This window comes from Haliotis rufescens, unplaced genomic scaffold (assembly GCF_023055435.1).
Source record: "Haliotis rufescens isolate VD_foot unplaced genomic scaffold, xgHalRufe1.0.p SCAF_8, whole genome shotgun sequence".
NCBI lineage: Eukaryota > Metazoa > Mollusca > Gastropoda > Lepetellida > Haliotidae > Haliotis > Haliotis rufescens.
In genome coordinates, this window is record NW_025964372.1 from 25,402,450 (window position 1) to 25,419,898 (window position 17,449).

The 17,449-nt window shown below is 39.8% G+C and overlaps 1 protein-coding gene across 1 annotated transcript; it reads left to right on the forward strand.

Annotated features, from left to right (window-relative positions):
• The first annotated feature begins 7,914 nt into the window (after positions 1–7,914).
• On the forward strand, positions 7,915–17,244 carry LOC124139275 (crystal protein-like). Its single transcript, XM_046506215.2, has 5 exons — positions 7,915–8,138; positions 10,555–10,669; positions 11,765–11,954; positions 14,644–14,774; positions 15,416–17,244. Exons 1-5 carry the CDS (start codon positions 7,972–7,974, stop codon positions 16,388–16,390), a joined length of 1,578 nt encoding a protein of 525 aa, XP_046362171.2. The 5' UTR covers positions 7,915–7,971; the 3' UTR covers positions 16,391–17,244.
• The last annotated feature ends 205 nt before the right edge of the window (positions 17,245–17,449 follow it).

Sequence of the window (17,449 nt, forward strand, 5' to 3'; positions counted from 1 at the left end):
ATGCACCTTACCTCAGACTTTAGTGAGTGAGTGAGTTGGGTTTAACGCCGCTTTTAACATTATTCCAGTTATATCACGGCGTGTCAGCTTAATGTGGGAGGAAAGCCCGAAGTGATGGAGGTCTCAGACGTTTACCACTTCGGTGAAACCCATGAGCACGGGTATGGTGCTGACAAACCTAGAAACATAATCGGGGCGAACCGGGATTCGAACCCACAATCATAGGTTTCTGGCGTGGCCAAGGGACGCAACTCTGCACAGCGAATCGCGGCGCCTTAGACGACTGGGCCACCCGTGCCCCCCCTCAGACTTTAAAATGGAATAGTCCAGATAAGATCTGACAAACAAAGCAAAGCAGCTTTAAATAGATACTTTAATATTATACTTAACATTTAATGACACTTTACATTTGATAAATTTTATACAGCTTGTAACAACACTTTGTGACACTTAGTGATCCACGCTGGAATGGTCTTGAGACGATGCCTGAAAAAGAGCAAAGGAACAGTTACACATATGTTACATGAAATATTGATAATGATTTCATTAGCTTGAAATGGTTGAGAGCGAAACAAGTTATGTGGGACCTAAAATAAGTTAATTCTAACCAAGTCAAAAATACGGGATGATATTTACCTGTAAAGTGCACTTTTCACGCTCTGAAATGACGGCATCGCTGGGATGTTGGCTTCATCTACTTGAGTGACTTGCTCCTCGTACAATGCCTGCATCTGTGGGGTTTCTTCTCGCGCTCCTCTACAAAGATCGCTGACAAAGTTCACTCTGGTTTCATCTTCAGGCGGATGGTTATATTCCGACTGATTGCGAAGAAAGTCACCGACAGTCGTACATTTCCCATCGCACGTCTTGACTTCCACGCCGGGAGGTGATGTACTCTACTTTCCTTAAATCAGCCATATCGATACTGATAATGATACGTACCCCATGATCATTTTTATTTGTTTGATGAGTAGATAATCTAAACTCAACTCCTTCAACTGATCATACAGTAAGACAATTAAGCTACTCCATAGTTTACATAGTTAATCTAATGCCTATTGAACCTGTGCTGAGAGTAAGGTAATTTAGGTTAACTAAACGAAATTGTAACATATATACTCCCTAAACTGTGAGTCTCCTATCTCACTCAGTACTTTAATCTAATTAGGACTGATCCATTACACCTGTAGGTATATTCCCTCTTTGCCTAAATAAAAATGTCTAACAACTGGGACGTCTAACTCACTCTAGAAGCAATACTAAACCCCAAAAAAACCTAGAAAACTTCAAGGCCTTAGGCGTATTCGTAATCAAAACGGAACTAATAAAACGCATCTAAAAACACTATAATCTACCAAATCAAAATTACATAAACAAACAAACATCCACCATACCCAGCTCCCTTAGTTCTCCTCCCCAATCCCATCAGCATCTATTCCAAATCTCAAAATTCCCAAATTCTATATAAGCAACCCCTAAAGCCCTCTCTTGGGTTGCACACACCACTTTCGCCCCTTTCGGAAACACATTAAATGGCCTGGCCGGGCCCGTGTGCGAGATACGCATCAGTCGGAAAGCGCACGTTAAATCTCCAAAGTAAGTAAGTAAGTAAGGGACGTCTAACTAATGGGATATAACCATGTAATTAGCACCCAGCACTATTACCGCACCTACAGCCTATGGGCGTTACGGTAGGAGACAGCCAATTAAGGTTCTAAGGTTACATCGGTTACATGTAAAAATGCTTGTCAGGACAGTTAACGAAATCGCGATAATGTGGACTTATCGTTTAAACATGTTACCAAAAGTAAAAAAAAATATATAACAGTGTATATTTCAAAGTATTTAATGAGTTTGAGTAACAAGACTCAAAGGGTTGGGCTAAAAAAGCACATTAAAAACCTTTGAGACGATCCCTTCCAATCCGGTTCAGAAGATTGATGATATACTCTTTCCACACTGCGTACTAGGATACAAACTGAACACGTGAACTTTGGGGCACATTTAAACAGAAAAAGAAATTGCATGGGTCATTACACCGCAATTAACGGCTATGGTAATAAGTATTATAGATACCTCGCGACCCACAAAGTGCGAAACATGTCTATGTATAGATTATGGAAGAGTTCAGTTTACATGTATAATTAGTTCAGTTTGACTTAGATAGATTTCTTTTTATTATTTCATTATAGAGGAAACATGGTACACAATATTTGTACAAAACATCCTGAGTAAACATTATCATTAACATGTACAGTGAGACAAATAAGCTCACACATTTTGTCATTTTTATCCCCCCCCCCCCCCCCCCCCCCCAGCGATCAGCCAGTCTGTCTGTTCGTCCGTCTTTTCGTCCGTTATCATTTCCTTTTCCGGGGCAGAACTCTATAACAATTCAGTGTATTTGATCGAAACTTGGTAGTTGTGCCTTTTGCTATTTAGGAATTTTAGAAATTTTTACTTTTTACGTTTCCATGGCAACAAGTTGGACTTAGGTTCTATAAGGGTGGTGTTCGTTTCCGGAACGTAACTCAAAAACCGTTAAATACTTTCTTACAAAAGTTTGCATGTCTACCCGGCACATACTGAACTGGTGCCTTTGGCTATTTAGGAATTCTATAAAAAAATATTTTTTACGTTTCCATTGCAACAAGTTGGATTTAAGTTTTAATATAGGGTGGGTTCACTTATGGAGTATAACAAATAAACTGTTAAATATTTCCTTGCCAAACATTGCATGTCTATATATAAAGCACATACTGAACTGGTGCCATTTGATATTAAGGAGTTTTAGAAATGTTTATTTTAGAATTCCCATTGCAGCTATTTTGAAATGGGCTAAGAGAAATGTTGGGTCAGTTACCTGGTTTGGGACCATAACGTGTTACAATGGGCGGGGGATATAGATGACTTCGTTTACTATACGCTTGTTTAGTTATTGTTTCTTGTAATTTGTCATTTGATTGCATAAAAAAACCAACAGAAACTCATTAATTTTGTTTTACTTTCCATTTCATATGGATGCGACCATGTGGATCTTTTGTTGGTACATTCAACTCTTGACTCATTACATACAGAATTGCACATTTACTTGTGGTTACTTTACAGACAGCTGCCGGGGGGATATGTCATCTTTCTGATGACTCTTGTTTGTGTTATTATTCTGAAATGCTAAGTTTTTGTTGGGTTTAACGCCGCCTCTAACAGTATTCCAGTTATATCGCGGCGTGTAAGCTTAATGTGGGAGGAAAGCCCAAAGTGATGCAGGTCTCAGACGTTTACCACTTCGGTGAAACTCACGAGCACGGGTATGGTGCTAACAAACTTAGAAACACAATCGGGGCGAACCGGGATTCGAACCCATGATCATAGGTTTCACAACGAATTGCGGCGCCTTAGACGACTGGGCCACCCGTGGCCCCCTGAAATGCTAAGAATGTTTCAACTTTTATTATATCCGCGAGAATATTATTTCAAACAATATGGTTGTTGTTTCAACTTGAGATATAAATATCTCCTGATGAAGTTGATTGATCATAAAGTTACTTGCACGGAATCCAAATAATATGGCGGGACACTGGAACCTGATGTCATGTTTACCGTTTCATCAGTACAAACACAAATGAATACACAATGCCATTTTAGAAAGTGGTCAGTTGTAACAAATATTATATCTGGGGTAACACTTTCTTAGTAAAGTACACTTTCGAGCAAGTTGACGTCTCTTGTTCTTTTTCTATATCAATCTCATTAATTTCAGATCTTAGTTCTCGCTACCGCTAAACAAAGATCTGAGGACATCCCATTACAGGTGAACCCGGAATCCAGCTCCATCCAGACATAATTCAACTATTCCTGCTACTCTTTGCTGATGATGTAATTCTTATATCAGATACTGTATATGGCCTCCAAAAACGCATCGATGTACTCGAACACTATTGCCATAATTATTCCCTAAATGTAAATCTTGATAAGTCGAAAATAGTAGTTTCTAAGAATGGTGGTGTACTTTCTAGATCTGAGAAATGGTATTTCACTGGTTGTCAGTTGGAATGTGTATCATCGTACAAATATTTGGGAGTTGTATTTTCAAAGAATTTATCATGGTCGAAACATACTTACAATGCTTCATTACAGGCTAAACGGGTATTGTTCTCGGTTCTAAAATCCCTTTCATCACTTAAACCTATTCCACTGAAACTATTTTTTAAAATATTCGATACTAAAATTGCTCCAATTATGTTATATGGGGCTGAAATATGGAGTTTTGAAAACTGCAAAGAAATAGAAAGTATCCATGTACTTGCTTGTAAACGTCTGCTAGGTGTTAAAACGTCTACTCCCAATCATGTTGTGCGAGGAGAGTGTGGAAGATACCCACTGTACATTTCTGCGTATAAACGCTGTATAAAATATTGGTGTAAACTTATGTCCCTACCAAATTCACGATATCCTAAGAAAAGTTATGATATGTTATTTCAGCTAGCCACACATGGTAAAACTAATTGGGCTACAAAAGTCAAAACTCTTTTATACAGCCTTGGATTTGGATATATATGGGAGAACCAATATGTTATTTGCCCCGAATCATTTATTTCCGAATGTGAAGATCGGTTAAAATTTGCTTACGAACAGGACTGGCATTGGTCTTTAGCAAATAGTTCTAAAATGTTCCATTATACACTTTTCAAAAATTCATTCAGTCTAGAGTTGTATTTGTCTGCTATCACTATCAACAAATTTCGTGTTGCACTAGCCCAGTTTCGCTGTAGCTCCCATACTCTCCATATTGAGACTGGTAGATACGTTAATACTCCACGAGAGCAGAGATTGTGCAATAGTTGCAACCAAAGATATGTCGAGAATGAATATCATTTTTTATTAATTTGTAACGCTTATGATGAACTTCGTCTTCAGTACTTACCACAGAAGTATTTTGTACATCCTACTCTTGCTAAATTCAATATGCTTATGGCGGTAAACAATGAAACTGTAATTAGAAATGTTGCAACTTTTATATACCATGCTATGAATGTTAGACTCCAAACACTAAGCCTATAAATGTTTATGATGGACCAAATATTGTACCATGGGCCGCTGGCCTACACATGTACATGAATAAAGAATTAGAATTAGGTCACGTCAAAACGACCTTTCATCCAACCAATCAGAGCGTCGCTTACCAGATCATGAAAGTGACAGTCGGAATGTGTTTTCTAATCATGCAACCTCGAAATATTTAACAGAGGGTATTCCGAACGACAGTTACGCGTTTTATGATTATATCCATACAATTTAGGGCATTTATAAGCCATTCCAGAATGTTCTTTGATCAGTTTTAAAAGATTTAATCGAACATACGTCAAAATATGTTTCGAAGCGTAGTCGCCAGTTTGAAACTAGTATCGTAAAGCTCGAGAAAGCTGCCTTCTGATTGGCTAATGTCGATTTCTTGTCAGTCATTTCATTGGTCGGTCAAAGTTTGCGAAAGGTCGATCAGGACACGCCGATGACCCGGGTTCGATTCCCGACATGGATACAATGTGTACAGCCCATTTCTGGTTTCCCCCGCCGTGATATTGCTGGAATATTGCTAAAAGCGGCGTAAAACCATACTCACTCACTTCTATTTAAACTGCCGGGAAAATGAAAGTGTACACTATGAAATTAGATTTTACAAAAAACATTACAAAAGTTATCACAACGTTACTCGGCTGAAGAGTCGCCGAAACAGTGCAGACTGAAGGTGAGGTGAGGTGAAATTGGATTTAACGTCGCGTCCAAGATCAGCAAATCCAGAGATGGTAGAGAACTTTGCAAAAGCTGCAATCAAAGGTCTCTTCCAATTGAAGAAATATATAGACCTTGTGAAGAAACATTATATGTTCTGACATGTGAGCAGGGATAGACTTAACATAAGAATGCCTGTTTTCGTACACTTGTAAATACTGTATTTATATGTTTGTAACTCTCCTATGGAGGAATAAAGAATATATATATATATATATATATATATATATATATATATATATATATATATATGCCGCATTTTAACATGAATACCCCACTCGGACACAGTACACGGACTCCGAGCCGACCAGTCCTCTCTTCAGCCCCTTAATGCCGTGCGTCAGACAGGGTAACAACAAGTACCATCTTTTAACGTCTTTTGGTATGACGCGCCCGGGGATCGAACCCCGGACCTTCCGCTCTCCGTCGGACGCTCTACCTCTAGACCACGGAGGCGGTCGCAGACTGAAGGTCAAACCACAATGATGATAACCGAATCAAATACATCATCATCGAAACACAACTTTGTTAGTTTTATTCTAAGCCAGCATCAAACATGGTCGTATAATTACTTTTGCCGACCAATTTTGATGAGTCTCGACCCGGACACTTGATATCCGGGTTAAAGTTTTAACGAACTAAATTCCGGCCAAATTTGTCACACTGCACACCGAAAGGGGATGGGACTGTTGTACTCACTAGAAGCGTCAGGGAGTGCACTCCCTCTTCTCAGAAATCTTACCTGTTGATGTGTTCACTTCGTTACTTAGGGCACGTGTCGTCCCACGGGGAAGTGAGTTGGGTTTAACGCCGCTTTTAACTGTATTCCAGTTATATCACGGCGTGTCAGCTTAATGTGGGAAGAAAGCCCGAAGTGATACAGGTCTCAGATTTTTACCACAATCACGAGTATGGTGCTGACAAACCTAGAAACATAATCGGGGCGAACCGAGATTCGAACACATGATCATAGGTTTCTGGTATGTCCAAGGGACGCAACTCTGTAAGCTAATTGTGGTGCCTTAGACGATATGGCCACCTCGCTCGTCTCCCTTTCTTCCCCCTCCTCTTGGGGAAAACTAGGTGTATGTCGCCAAACGAATCATTATCTTTGTAGACCGCCTCCGTGGTCTAGTGGTAGAGCGTCCGCCCGGAGAGCGAAAGGTCCGGGGTTCGATCCCCGACCGCGTCATACCAAAAGACGTTAAAAGATGGTACTTGTTGTTACCCTGTCTGGCGCTCGGCATTAAGGGGCTCAAACAAGGACTGGTCGGCTCGGAGTCAGTATACTGTGTCTGAGTGGGGTATTCATGTTAAACTGCGGCATGGTATCTCAGTGAGCTAGCACTATAAATCGGCATCAGTCCGGACTAGTACAAGCAACCACACACACACACACACACACACACACACACACGTGCATGCACGTCGCTATATAAGTGCAATAATCTTGGACGCGACGTTAAACCCCATTTCACCTCACCTCACATTATCTTTGTATAGTGGACGTATACATGATTACAATGTACTCAGCGTTCACAAACGTATTAACATTAAACATTTCTACATTGTTAAGCATTCATTACAGATTTTAAACCACAACAAACGGGGGATAGTTAATTTTAAAAGTGCCGGTATTTGTCTTTGAACCAGAAGTCAATGACGTCATTTATTTGACTCACTGTAAAATACGCACCCCAATAGCCTGGCTAAAGTTTCGCTCCATGTATTCTGATTGGCTTGTGATAAAATCGGTCAAACCTTCCTAAATAGATGTCAGTACTTCCTGCTAATTCACACTCCAGTCATACGCAATCATCGCCCTCAACAAACACACATGTCGTAAAGTCCAGAAGCACGATGCTGAATACGTTAATTGTCGTGATTAGTGTACTCGCTTTTATGGTAACAAGTTATACCATTTCAAACAGGGTTTGATCATATCAAAGTGACATTGTCCACTTTGACGATGGTTTAATGAATTAAAGTATGTTGATACTTAGCTCAGTGTTGAAATCACACCACCATCCTGAGCCCGTAATTAACTCATGACGTTTTGATACAACCCCCGGGTCTGTGCATATATAGTGGTGTGAAACACATCTGTTTACCTTCCGTCGCTGAGTTAACAGACCTGCAGATACGTCTCCGAAACTATCGCCGTACCTCGTACCATTAACAATGAACTTGATACTTTTTGTGTTGGCTTTAGCAATTTTTGCATTTCAAAATGCTCTTCTACTTGAAATTTCGACAGAAATTGTTTACACAGGGTCCGGCCCCGTGCGAGGCTTAAGCACAGCTAACAGCAAACAATATTTGGGAATAACATATGGCACGGCAAAAAGGTATGTTAATTTCTTTCGTCATTTTTTATCATTTTTATTTTGTTCTTACATTTTCTTAATCAGGATGATTCCCCTCTGACTACTATAAATATGTTTTAACCCCCAAGCTTTAAATCATGTGCCCGTGGGTTTAACAGATTCAGATTCAGTTTATTTCTCAAAGACACCACCACCGAAGGTACATGAGCGTTTACAGCTATATATATATACATATGAAAATACAAAAAGATATCAACATGACAAGTGACAGGGTCAACGGTTCTTTCTTATTAACTTAAATAGACATACAATATATCTGGACAAATTTCTTATATCTTTTAGCCTTTTGGGTGAAACATTTCTACAGAGTTTAAAAATATTTGGCCACAAGTAGTATTTTTGGGGAATATACCGAATTCTTTGTTGGAGTAGAGCTTCGCATCTGAAAAGATAGTGAAACTCATCTCCAGCCGAGAGTGAATCAAAAAGTTGACAAAGTCTTTCATCTCTTGGTATATTCTGCCATCGGGCAGTCTCAACGGGCAAATCGTGATTTGAGGTACGAAATTTTAATATCGGCATATAGTTGCCTTTAGGAAGTAACAGATAGTTTTCAAATTTTGGGTTTTGCTTATAGTGTTTATAATATATACCCTTTGGACTCGACTCCTTACTTTCCCTCCACTTTTGCATAAACTGACCCCTAAGTATCTGCTCGACCGTTGAAACTAACCAATTTGTAGAGCATATATATGGTTTATGAAAAACCAAAGTGGTAAACGTCTGCGCCCTGCATCTCTCCGGGCTTCCCTCCCACAATAAGCAGACACGTCATGTATAACAGAACAAAACACTTTATTTTTTATAAAGAATAAGCATGTACACATAGAGTATTAATATGTGACAGGATGGCAGTATGTCATGCATGGATATATTATATATTTTCTGTTTTGTGTTTTCTTACTGCTTTAAATATTTCATCAATAAATCTCGATAGGTTCTTAAGATCTCTAGTGTTTTGACTGGACAATAACCTCTTAAAATGTATACAAATTAGACCAATTATTTTGGTAAGCATTTGCTAAGTATACAAGACTATGTTTTGACAGAGCCTGGCATCTAAACGGATAATGAAATTCGTCTGCAACTGAAGGAGAGTTGCACAGTTCACATGCACGATCCCCTTGCTTTACATTATTCCAGCGGTATTTCAATTTGTAAATGATGGTTACACGTTTTGAATATTACGATTGTAATATTCATATATTTTGTTATAAAAAGGTTTCTTTCAAATTTTGTTTTTTCTGTCAGATACTGATAACAGTAGCCTTTACTGCTCAATGCCATATTGCATCTCCATTCTTGTAGGAATTGATCCTGTAGTATCTGGCCTACCTTAGCAACCAGCCATGGGGTATTACAGGTGATAGGGTTATAGACTATGTGTGTTAGCCCACAGTTATTTAATATAGTTTTAATCCATTCTAACTAGGGATTGGAGTCTGGAGTTGATGCTCTTAATCCAGTAGCAAATTTAAATTTTTTTTAAATGAACACGCTCAAAAATTTGTAAATTTTCGTATCCCCATATTTCTGAACCATATATAACAAGATAGGTGATGCCACAGAATCAAAAGCCGAGATAAGGCAATCGAGAGGAAAATTTATTTTTCCAATATTTTCAGGAACAAAGTATTATTACTTTTATATCCATGGTCGGTACTTAATTTTTCTATACATAAACTGCCGGGAAAAGAAAGTATACACCCATGTTTGATGGTGGCTAAAATTGAAAAAATAAGAAATGGTTATGCGAGGGTGATGTATTTTATATCGGTATCAGAGTTATGTCTTGGGCTTATAGCTTTTCATTTTTTAGCGACTGTTTTCAGCCTAGTGATGTTTTGATAACGTTTGTAATGTTTTGGTCAATTCAATTTTCAAGCTTATACCTCTTTTGAAGCCAGTTGTGATATCATTTTGTAATGAAAAAATCATGAGAATCTGTTGAATCCGGCAGTTGAATCAACAATCCCCGAATTGGTGAGTTGATCCTTCTTCTGGAATCAACAGGTTCCAGTGATTTCTGCGACTTAAGCCATGTTATGCTTGATGTATAATGTCTCTATAGTTCTGCATAGTCATCTATCGTTGCGTCAGCTTTCCTTGCCAAGAATGAATGGCCAGTGAGTTCTTGTTTCCGAATCAACTGCAACAACATGGCGTCATCATAATGGTTCAGTTTTGAGGGATGGGAACATCCGGGAACTCTCTCGCTGAAAGTCCTGAGCCCCGTTGCACAAAGCTGTCTTAGCTTTAAGGTGATCGTAATTCCCACACTTTAACATAGTCGCACCTCTAGGATCGCTGTGTTGATCGTAGTCCAAGAGCCCTTGCAGGATCAAGACGAAGCCGATTTTATCTTTTTTTGTTACAGGTTCGAGGCACCAACGCCTCTACCTCCATGGAGACGACCGGTCAGTGCTACACGAGTGGGGCCCATGTGCTACCAAGACTGCCCCACCTCCCCGCCCCATCTCTGTCTTACCCAGGTAAATGTACTTGAGTACAACATTGCTGTCTAGTGGATAGAGCGTCTGTCCGATCCCCTGTCCGCGTCAAGCCGGGGGCTCAGAGTCAGTATTCTCTTATATATGCTTTTTAAAGTGCTGCATTGTATCTCCGTGGACTAGCACTATTAAGTCCGGAGTAGTTCGAGCAGCTACCCACCCACATGTAATAATCTATGTCAGTGTAATAATCTTGAACGCGACGTTAAACCACATTTCGACTCACCTCACAACCTCATTAAAATCAGAGAATCACTCCAATGTGATACCTCTCGCTCCGTGATGGGCCGTGGTATTGCTGGAATATTGCTAAAAGCGGCGTAAAACCATACTCACTCACATCGGACAAACCCCCAATTGGGTACCCCGTCGGTGAACATCCAACTCAGCCAATCAGCATCGAGGCTTATAACCTATTGGTATAAATGAGCGAGGCATTCAGAGCAGCAAAGTTGATTTTTTTGTCTCGAAAATGAACATTCACGGGCAGTTCCGCATGAAGTATATCAAAGCGGCGCTCTTATATTGTGGATATGTTATATATCCTGACAGTGTCGTTTTTGAGCTGCGTAAACCCAATAGCCTATGCTTTTCTATGTTTGTTCGTTTCCTATCTGTTTTTTTTTTAATTAAGAAATTGTACATATCAATGCAGTGAAGAAATACAAATCGTATTAAGAACCTAGACATCCTACATTTAGATTAGGCTGTCAGTTATCTGAGGGTTCAAGTAACGCGACCCAAAAAGGAGGGTTTTTCAGATGTTCACGCAGACAGCTGTCGTATCAGGGCAATTGTTAATGTTATCTTAATGAAATTCTTCGCTACCAGCAACCGAGTGCAAAATATACATTTACTCGAAGCGGCTGTAAAAACGGAGCGTTAGGCATTCTCGTATTTCTGTTGCAGCTTCTGAAAAAACGGTTCTCAAGGTATTTATGAGCCAACTGTGTGTATTTATACCGATTTATTTCAGATTAATTGATTTTCTTTATGTATGAGGCTTAAATATACCTAATTTGCGCTGATCGATTCAAAATCATTAGCCATTCATTCCTCTCGATTCTGTAAATGTAGATGTCTGAGGACTGCTTGAGCCTGAACGTGTACGTGCCCAGGGGAAGTCCCGGGGGGTCGGGGTTTGCTGTCATGGTGTTCATTCACGGTGGGGATTTCCTGTCTTACTCGGGAAGCTCACCTTTATTCAACGGCGATGTGTTTGTCAAGAAGGGAAATGTCATATTAGTGACACTCAACTACAGATTAGGTATGTATATTTTCATATTAGTCTGTCCGTATCTTTTTTGTGTGTTTCCCATCTCCCGCCCGCCCTGAATTTGTATTCTGACGTGGAATGATAAAAAGTTTTCTTATCTCAATTTCACCCACCGTGGTGGAAATCTATGCTCGATGTGATAAAAATATTACTGCTACTGCCAATACACAGACACACAAAAAAACAGGTCAGCTTGATCTTTCTTTCTTGATCATTTCCGAAGCAAAGCGATCATAACCAAGTGTTTTAAATTGTAATATTTCCCACATTTTATTTCTCACATTTGTGAATTAGTGTTTTATTTTTATTTTTTTTCGCCTGCCTGCTCTCTTGCTGTTTGAGGTTCGAGATGAGAAACACATAAAAAATGAAGCTGGTCTTACTGACACAAGTTTGGGGTAGCCTAATAGTTCAAACGTTCGTCTAGCATGTCGAAAACCAGCGTTCAAATCCTCAATAAGCTAATTGTGTGCCCGTGTGTTTGTTGTTTAACGCTTCTCTCAGCAATATTCAAACTATATGACGGCGGCCTGTGATCGATATCACCGTCAAGGTACGAAGACCCCAATCAACAAAGTCACCAAGCCTGACCATACGATTCATTTAGTAGGCTCTTACAACCAGCATAGGTTACAACCAGTATAGGATCCTGGGGACCTATTCTGACCCTGTCTGAAACCAATCCATGCAATGATATTGCTTGAATATTAAGTAGCTTAAAACCAAGCTCGATCTCTCCCGTTCAAGATGAAGCGATAAATTGCCTTGCCGTGGTAAAGTTTCAGTCCCTAGTACCCCATACTTGCCTATGTACCGAGTACAGAGAGATCGGGTTGTATTGATTGGGTGTCATCGTACCTCGACTAGGGACGTTAAATCAAGCTGTCAACGACCGGTTGGCCTGTCTATGATTATTATCAGGCCGCAGTGATGTTGATGGAATAGTGCTGTATAGAGAGTTTTTATTTTATATCCCTAATGGGTAATGTGAATAATTTGAGTGAGTGAGTGAGTTGGGTTTAACGCCGCTTTTAACATTATTCCAGTCATATCGCGGCGTGTAATGTGAATAACATGTAGGTAATAATTATATAGGCAAACTACCCGAAATTAATAATTACGGATTATATTAAAACAGGTTGTACCATAAACAATTAATTACCATTAATAAACGATATTGTTTTCGGAGCAGACTATTATATGTTTTGAAGCAAAGAGCGAAACATATACTGTCACTTGAATCGTTGCGAAACAAACTTATGGTAGACCCGTGAGATTTCGGGTAATAAATTTGGTTCCGGTAACCTATGCTTGTCGTAAGTGTGAGTACCAGAAATGGGCTTCACACATTGTACCCATGTCAGGAATCGAACCCGGGTCTTCAGCGTGACGAGCGAACGCTTAAACCACAAGGCTACCCGACCGCCCCGCTTGTCGTAAGAGACGACTAAATGGATTGGGTGGTCAGGTTCTGTGACTTTGTTGAATGTATGTCATCGCATCCCAATTACGTAGTTAATTACGAAATTACGTTTCGATGCTCATGATGTAATCACTGATTTGACTGGTCTGGTCCAGTTACAGCTCGCCGTCATAAAGCTGGAATATATGCTGAGTGCAGCGTTAAACAAACAAAAAGAACAAAACACAAATTCAAATAGTGGTTACTAGATTTGTTTTTACGCTTGAATGCACGCCATTAAAAACACCTATGACAACAAAATGTATATTTATCAATACAGTAAACTACTGTTATAACGAACACGCTTATAACGAACTGGCGGATATAACGAACTGGTTTTTAGGTCCCTGCCTTTTGCTATATATACTAGTATATATGCTTATAACGAATTACGGTTATAACGAACTAGAAATTGTGGTCCCTTTGAGTTCGCTATAACCGTAGTTTACTATACTATGTTTGGATCTATGTAAGTGCACGTGTTTACGCTTGAATGCTCGCCAATAAAAACACCCATAATAACAAAATGTATATTTATTTAATACTATGTTTGCATCTATGTAAGTGCTATCACACCTCAGGCAACATCTGGTTGCGCACACTGAGAGTATCCGCGGGAAAAATTCGTTATCTCTCCCATAGCTTTTATTCTGACTGTACATTCGGCGTGAATCAGATCGATACAGGGTCCATCATAAACAGGACAGTGAAAACCTCATCCACATGATGCCGCTGTTATATAAAATAGGTTTATACCACATTGTGAAATTTCGGGTCGATGTATGCGTAAGCCAGTATTACTAAGAGGCTCAACTTATTTTCTTTAGCTAGTCATAAGAGGCGATTAGATCGGTTAGTCGGTGACTTGGATTATTGCGTATCATCGTATCCCAACGGAGTAGATCGTTGATCATACTATCAATCACTGGATTGTCTGGTCGACTTGATTCTTTACAGACCGACGTCATATAGCTGGAGTGAGTGAGTGAATTTGATTTTACGCCGCTTTTAGCAATATTCCAGCAATATCACGGCGGGGGACACCAGAAATGGGCTTCACACATTGTACCCATGTCGGGAATCGAACCCGGGTCTTCGGCGTGATGAGCGAACACTTTAACCACTAGGCTACCCGACCGCCCCTCATATAGCTGGAATAATGCTAGTGTAGAGTATGACAAATATGACACTTTCTTCAGTGTATGATAACTGTTTCAGGGGCGTTTGGTTTTCTACCTCGAGTAGTGGATGGCGAAGTCGTTGGGGGCAATTACGGCCTGCTTGATCAACAGTTAGCTCTGAAGTGGGTTCATGATAACATCCGGGCTTTCGGTGGCGACAACAGCAAGGTGAGGGTCATGTATGACATGCGTCATATTTTTAAAAAAACAATGTTTTGTCATCTTCCCAAGGCAAGGGTGTCAACTGGCTAAAAAAATCCTGTTTCCACCCTTGCCGAACTAAGCTGGAATTTCCAGGTTTGATCGTAGCGCCACCAGTGTCTATTACGAGTTATGTCCCTTGCATGTCCCTCCTATTGACCAATCAAATTCCATCTATCATATCACTTGCATTTGCTTCAAACATAATCAAGATCTGTTGTAATAAAACGGGTCTTACCTCGCGAAGTGCGCGAATCATTTGAGCAAATTGATTAAAAACATGAAAAGATAAGGAAATTATCTGTCCAGTTGACTGTACACCTGCATTGCAAATCCTGCAGTCGACGGACCGTTGACAACCATGTTGTTTACGAGCCGGATGGCTAGTTCGTTACGCGAATTTGATTGGACTATGTAAAGACTCGTTAGTCCAGCCCAAATATCACTATATAATTCCTGCCTAGTTCGGCATTGGTGGAAACAGGACTTTTACAGTCAGTTAACTCCCTTCCCTCGGGAAGATGATGTTTTGTAGCTAGGTTTGTACTTCTACAGATGAATTCATATTCTTGGGATCGAAGCACTGAACTCTCTCTTCTGTATTTCAGATTACCATATTTGGACAAAGCGCTGGTGCCCAATCAGTGTGTGTTCATCTAGTTTCTCCGTCAGTCTCGGACTACTTTCAACGCGCAATAATTCAAAGTTCACCCATCGCCTTGCCCTTCAGAAACGCAACAGAAGCGGAGAGACAAGTGCACCTGTTTGCCAGACAGCTCGGTTGCAATGTCAGAGATACACACTGTTTTCAATCGAAATCGGCTGCTAAAGTTTTACACGCTCAAAGGTCTACACCAAAAGATCAAATATCCGATAATTCCGCTATGCAGTTTCAGGCATGGGGACCTGTTATTGACGGGAAAAATATTTCAGGGAATTTATTGTCAATTTTAGCAACTGCCTCAATCGACAAAGACGTTATTATAGGCACGACCTCAGACGAAGGCATTGCATATGTTTATGGTGCAGTACCACACGGAATTCCGAATTTTTTGTTTTCATTTTTCCTCAACATGTTCATTCCGAACAGCTCAGCAATTGCCAACCATTATACAGTCCGGGGCGATGCGCGCACAGCTTTATCGGAAGTCATCACAGATTTCATGTTTTTATGCCCCAGTCAATTGTTTGCGGACATTTTATCCTCATCCAAAAACGTTTGGTTTTATCGCTTTGAGCAGCCATTATCGATAGATGCATGGGGAAGGGCTACCCACTGTGTTAACAAGGCCTGTCACGGGGTTGACTTGCCCTTCCTTTATGATACGCCTCGATTGATTGGATATGAGGTCACTTCCGGAGATGAGAAACTGTCTTCTACTATGATTGGCTACTGGGCAAACTTTGCCAAATATGGAAACCCGAATAGCATGGGAACATTGCCTGAATGGCCGAAATATCAAAAGAAATTCCCGACAAAACAGAAGGTTATGGTTTTTAAGGAACCACGGGTAATGGTAAAAGAGGCTGACAGAAAGAAATGCGCAGCTTTTAATAAGCAAGGCTATCAAATCGTTGGTTGATGTTTTGTTGCGAAAATAAAATGGTTCTCCATAAATGTTGTATCTTCTTGAAAACAAAACCTTTCTTTCATTTTTTTTTCTAAAAATAAATGAATACTGAATTTAATCTGCGTTTCATATTAATTAGATATATTGTTATGTTATACGAAAAGTTTTATATGTCAGTACTATAATACGGGGAGTATTATATTTGTATTGGTAACTATTGTGTCATCGCCAATTGCTTCTTAAGTATCTTACCGTAACTGTACTTCGCTTCATGACAATGTAACTGTGCCTTCCTCTACACACCTGTTTATACTTCTTCTTTTTTTTAAATGCGAATTATAAAACAAAAAAAATCTCCTCGGGGAGTTTTCAGATCATTCAAGAAGATGTTTCAATTTTTTATGTGATAATATTTATAGTGTTTTAATTTTTCATACTGAGTGAATATGATTTTGCCCCGCTTTTAGCAATATTCCAGTAATTTCTCGGCGGGGGACGCCGAAAATTGGTTTCATACGTTGTATGTGGGAATCGAACCCGGACGTGAGTCGTGAGGTGCTAACTATTTAACCACTAGGCTACCCCAATACAATACTTTCACACAATGACAAACATGGGGAGGGTGTGATTTGCCGGGACTGTATGCACAAAACACACAATCCACACAGCAGGAACAATATTCATAATCATCAGTTCATTCAAAGTTCAAATCCACGGCTATATTAAGTCGCCTGTTACGAAAGGCACCCCATGGGGATTCGTACTTAGAAAAGGCCCCAGCAACCTACGCTGGTCGTAAGAGGCAACCAAATGGATAGGTCAGGGTGGGTGATTTTGTTGATTTCGTGCCATCGTACCCCGACGGCTTGGATCGTCGTTCATAATATACAGTAAACTACGGTTATAACGAACTCAAAGGGACTACTAATTTTAGTTCGTTATAACCGTTGTTCGTTATAAGCATATATACAGCATAACTACAGCAAATAGTCGTGATCAAAAAAGTAAGTTCGTCATATCCGTCAGTTCGTTATAAGCGTGTTCGCTATAACCGTAGTTTACTGTAGATTA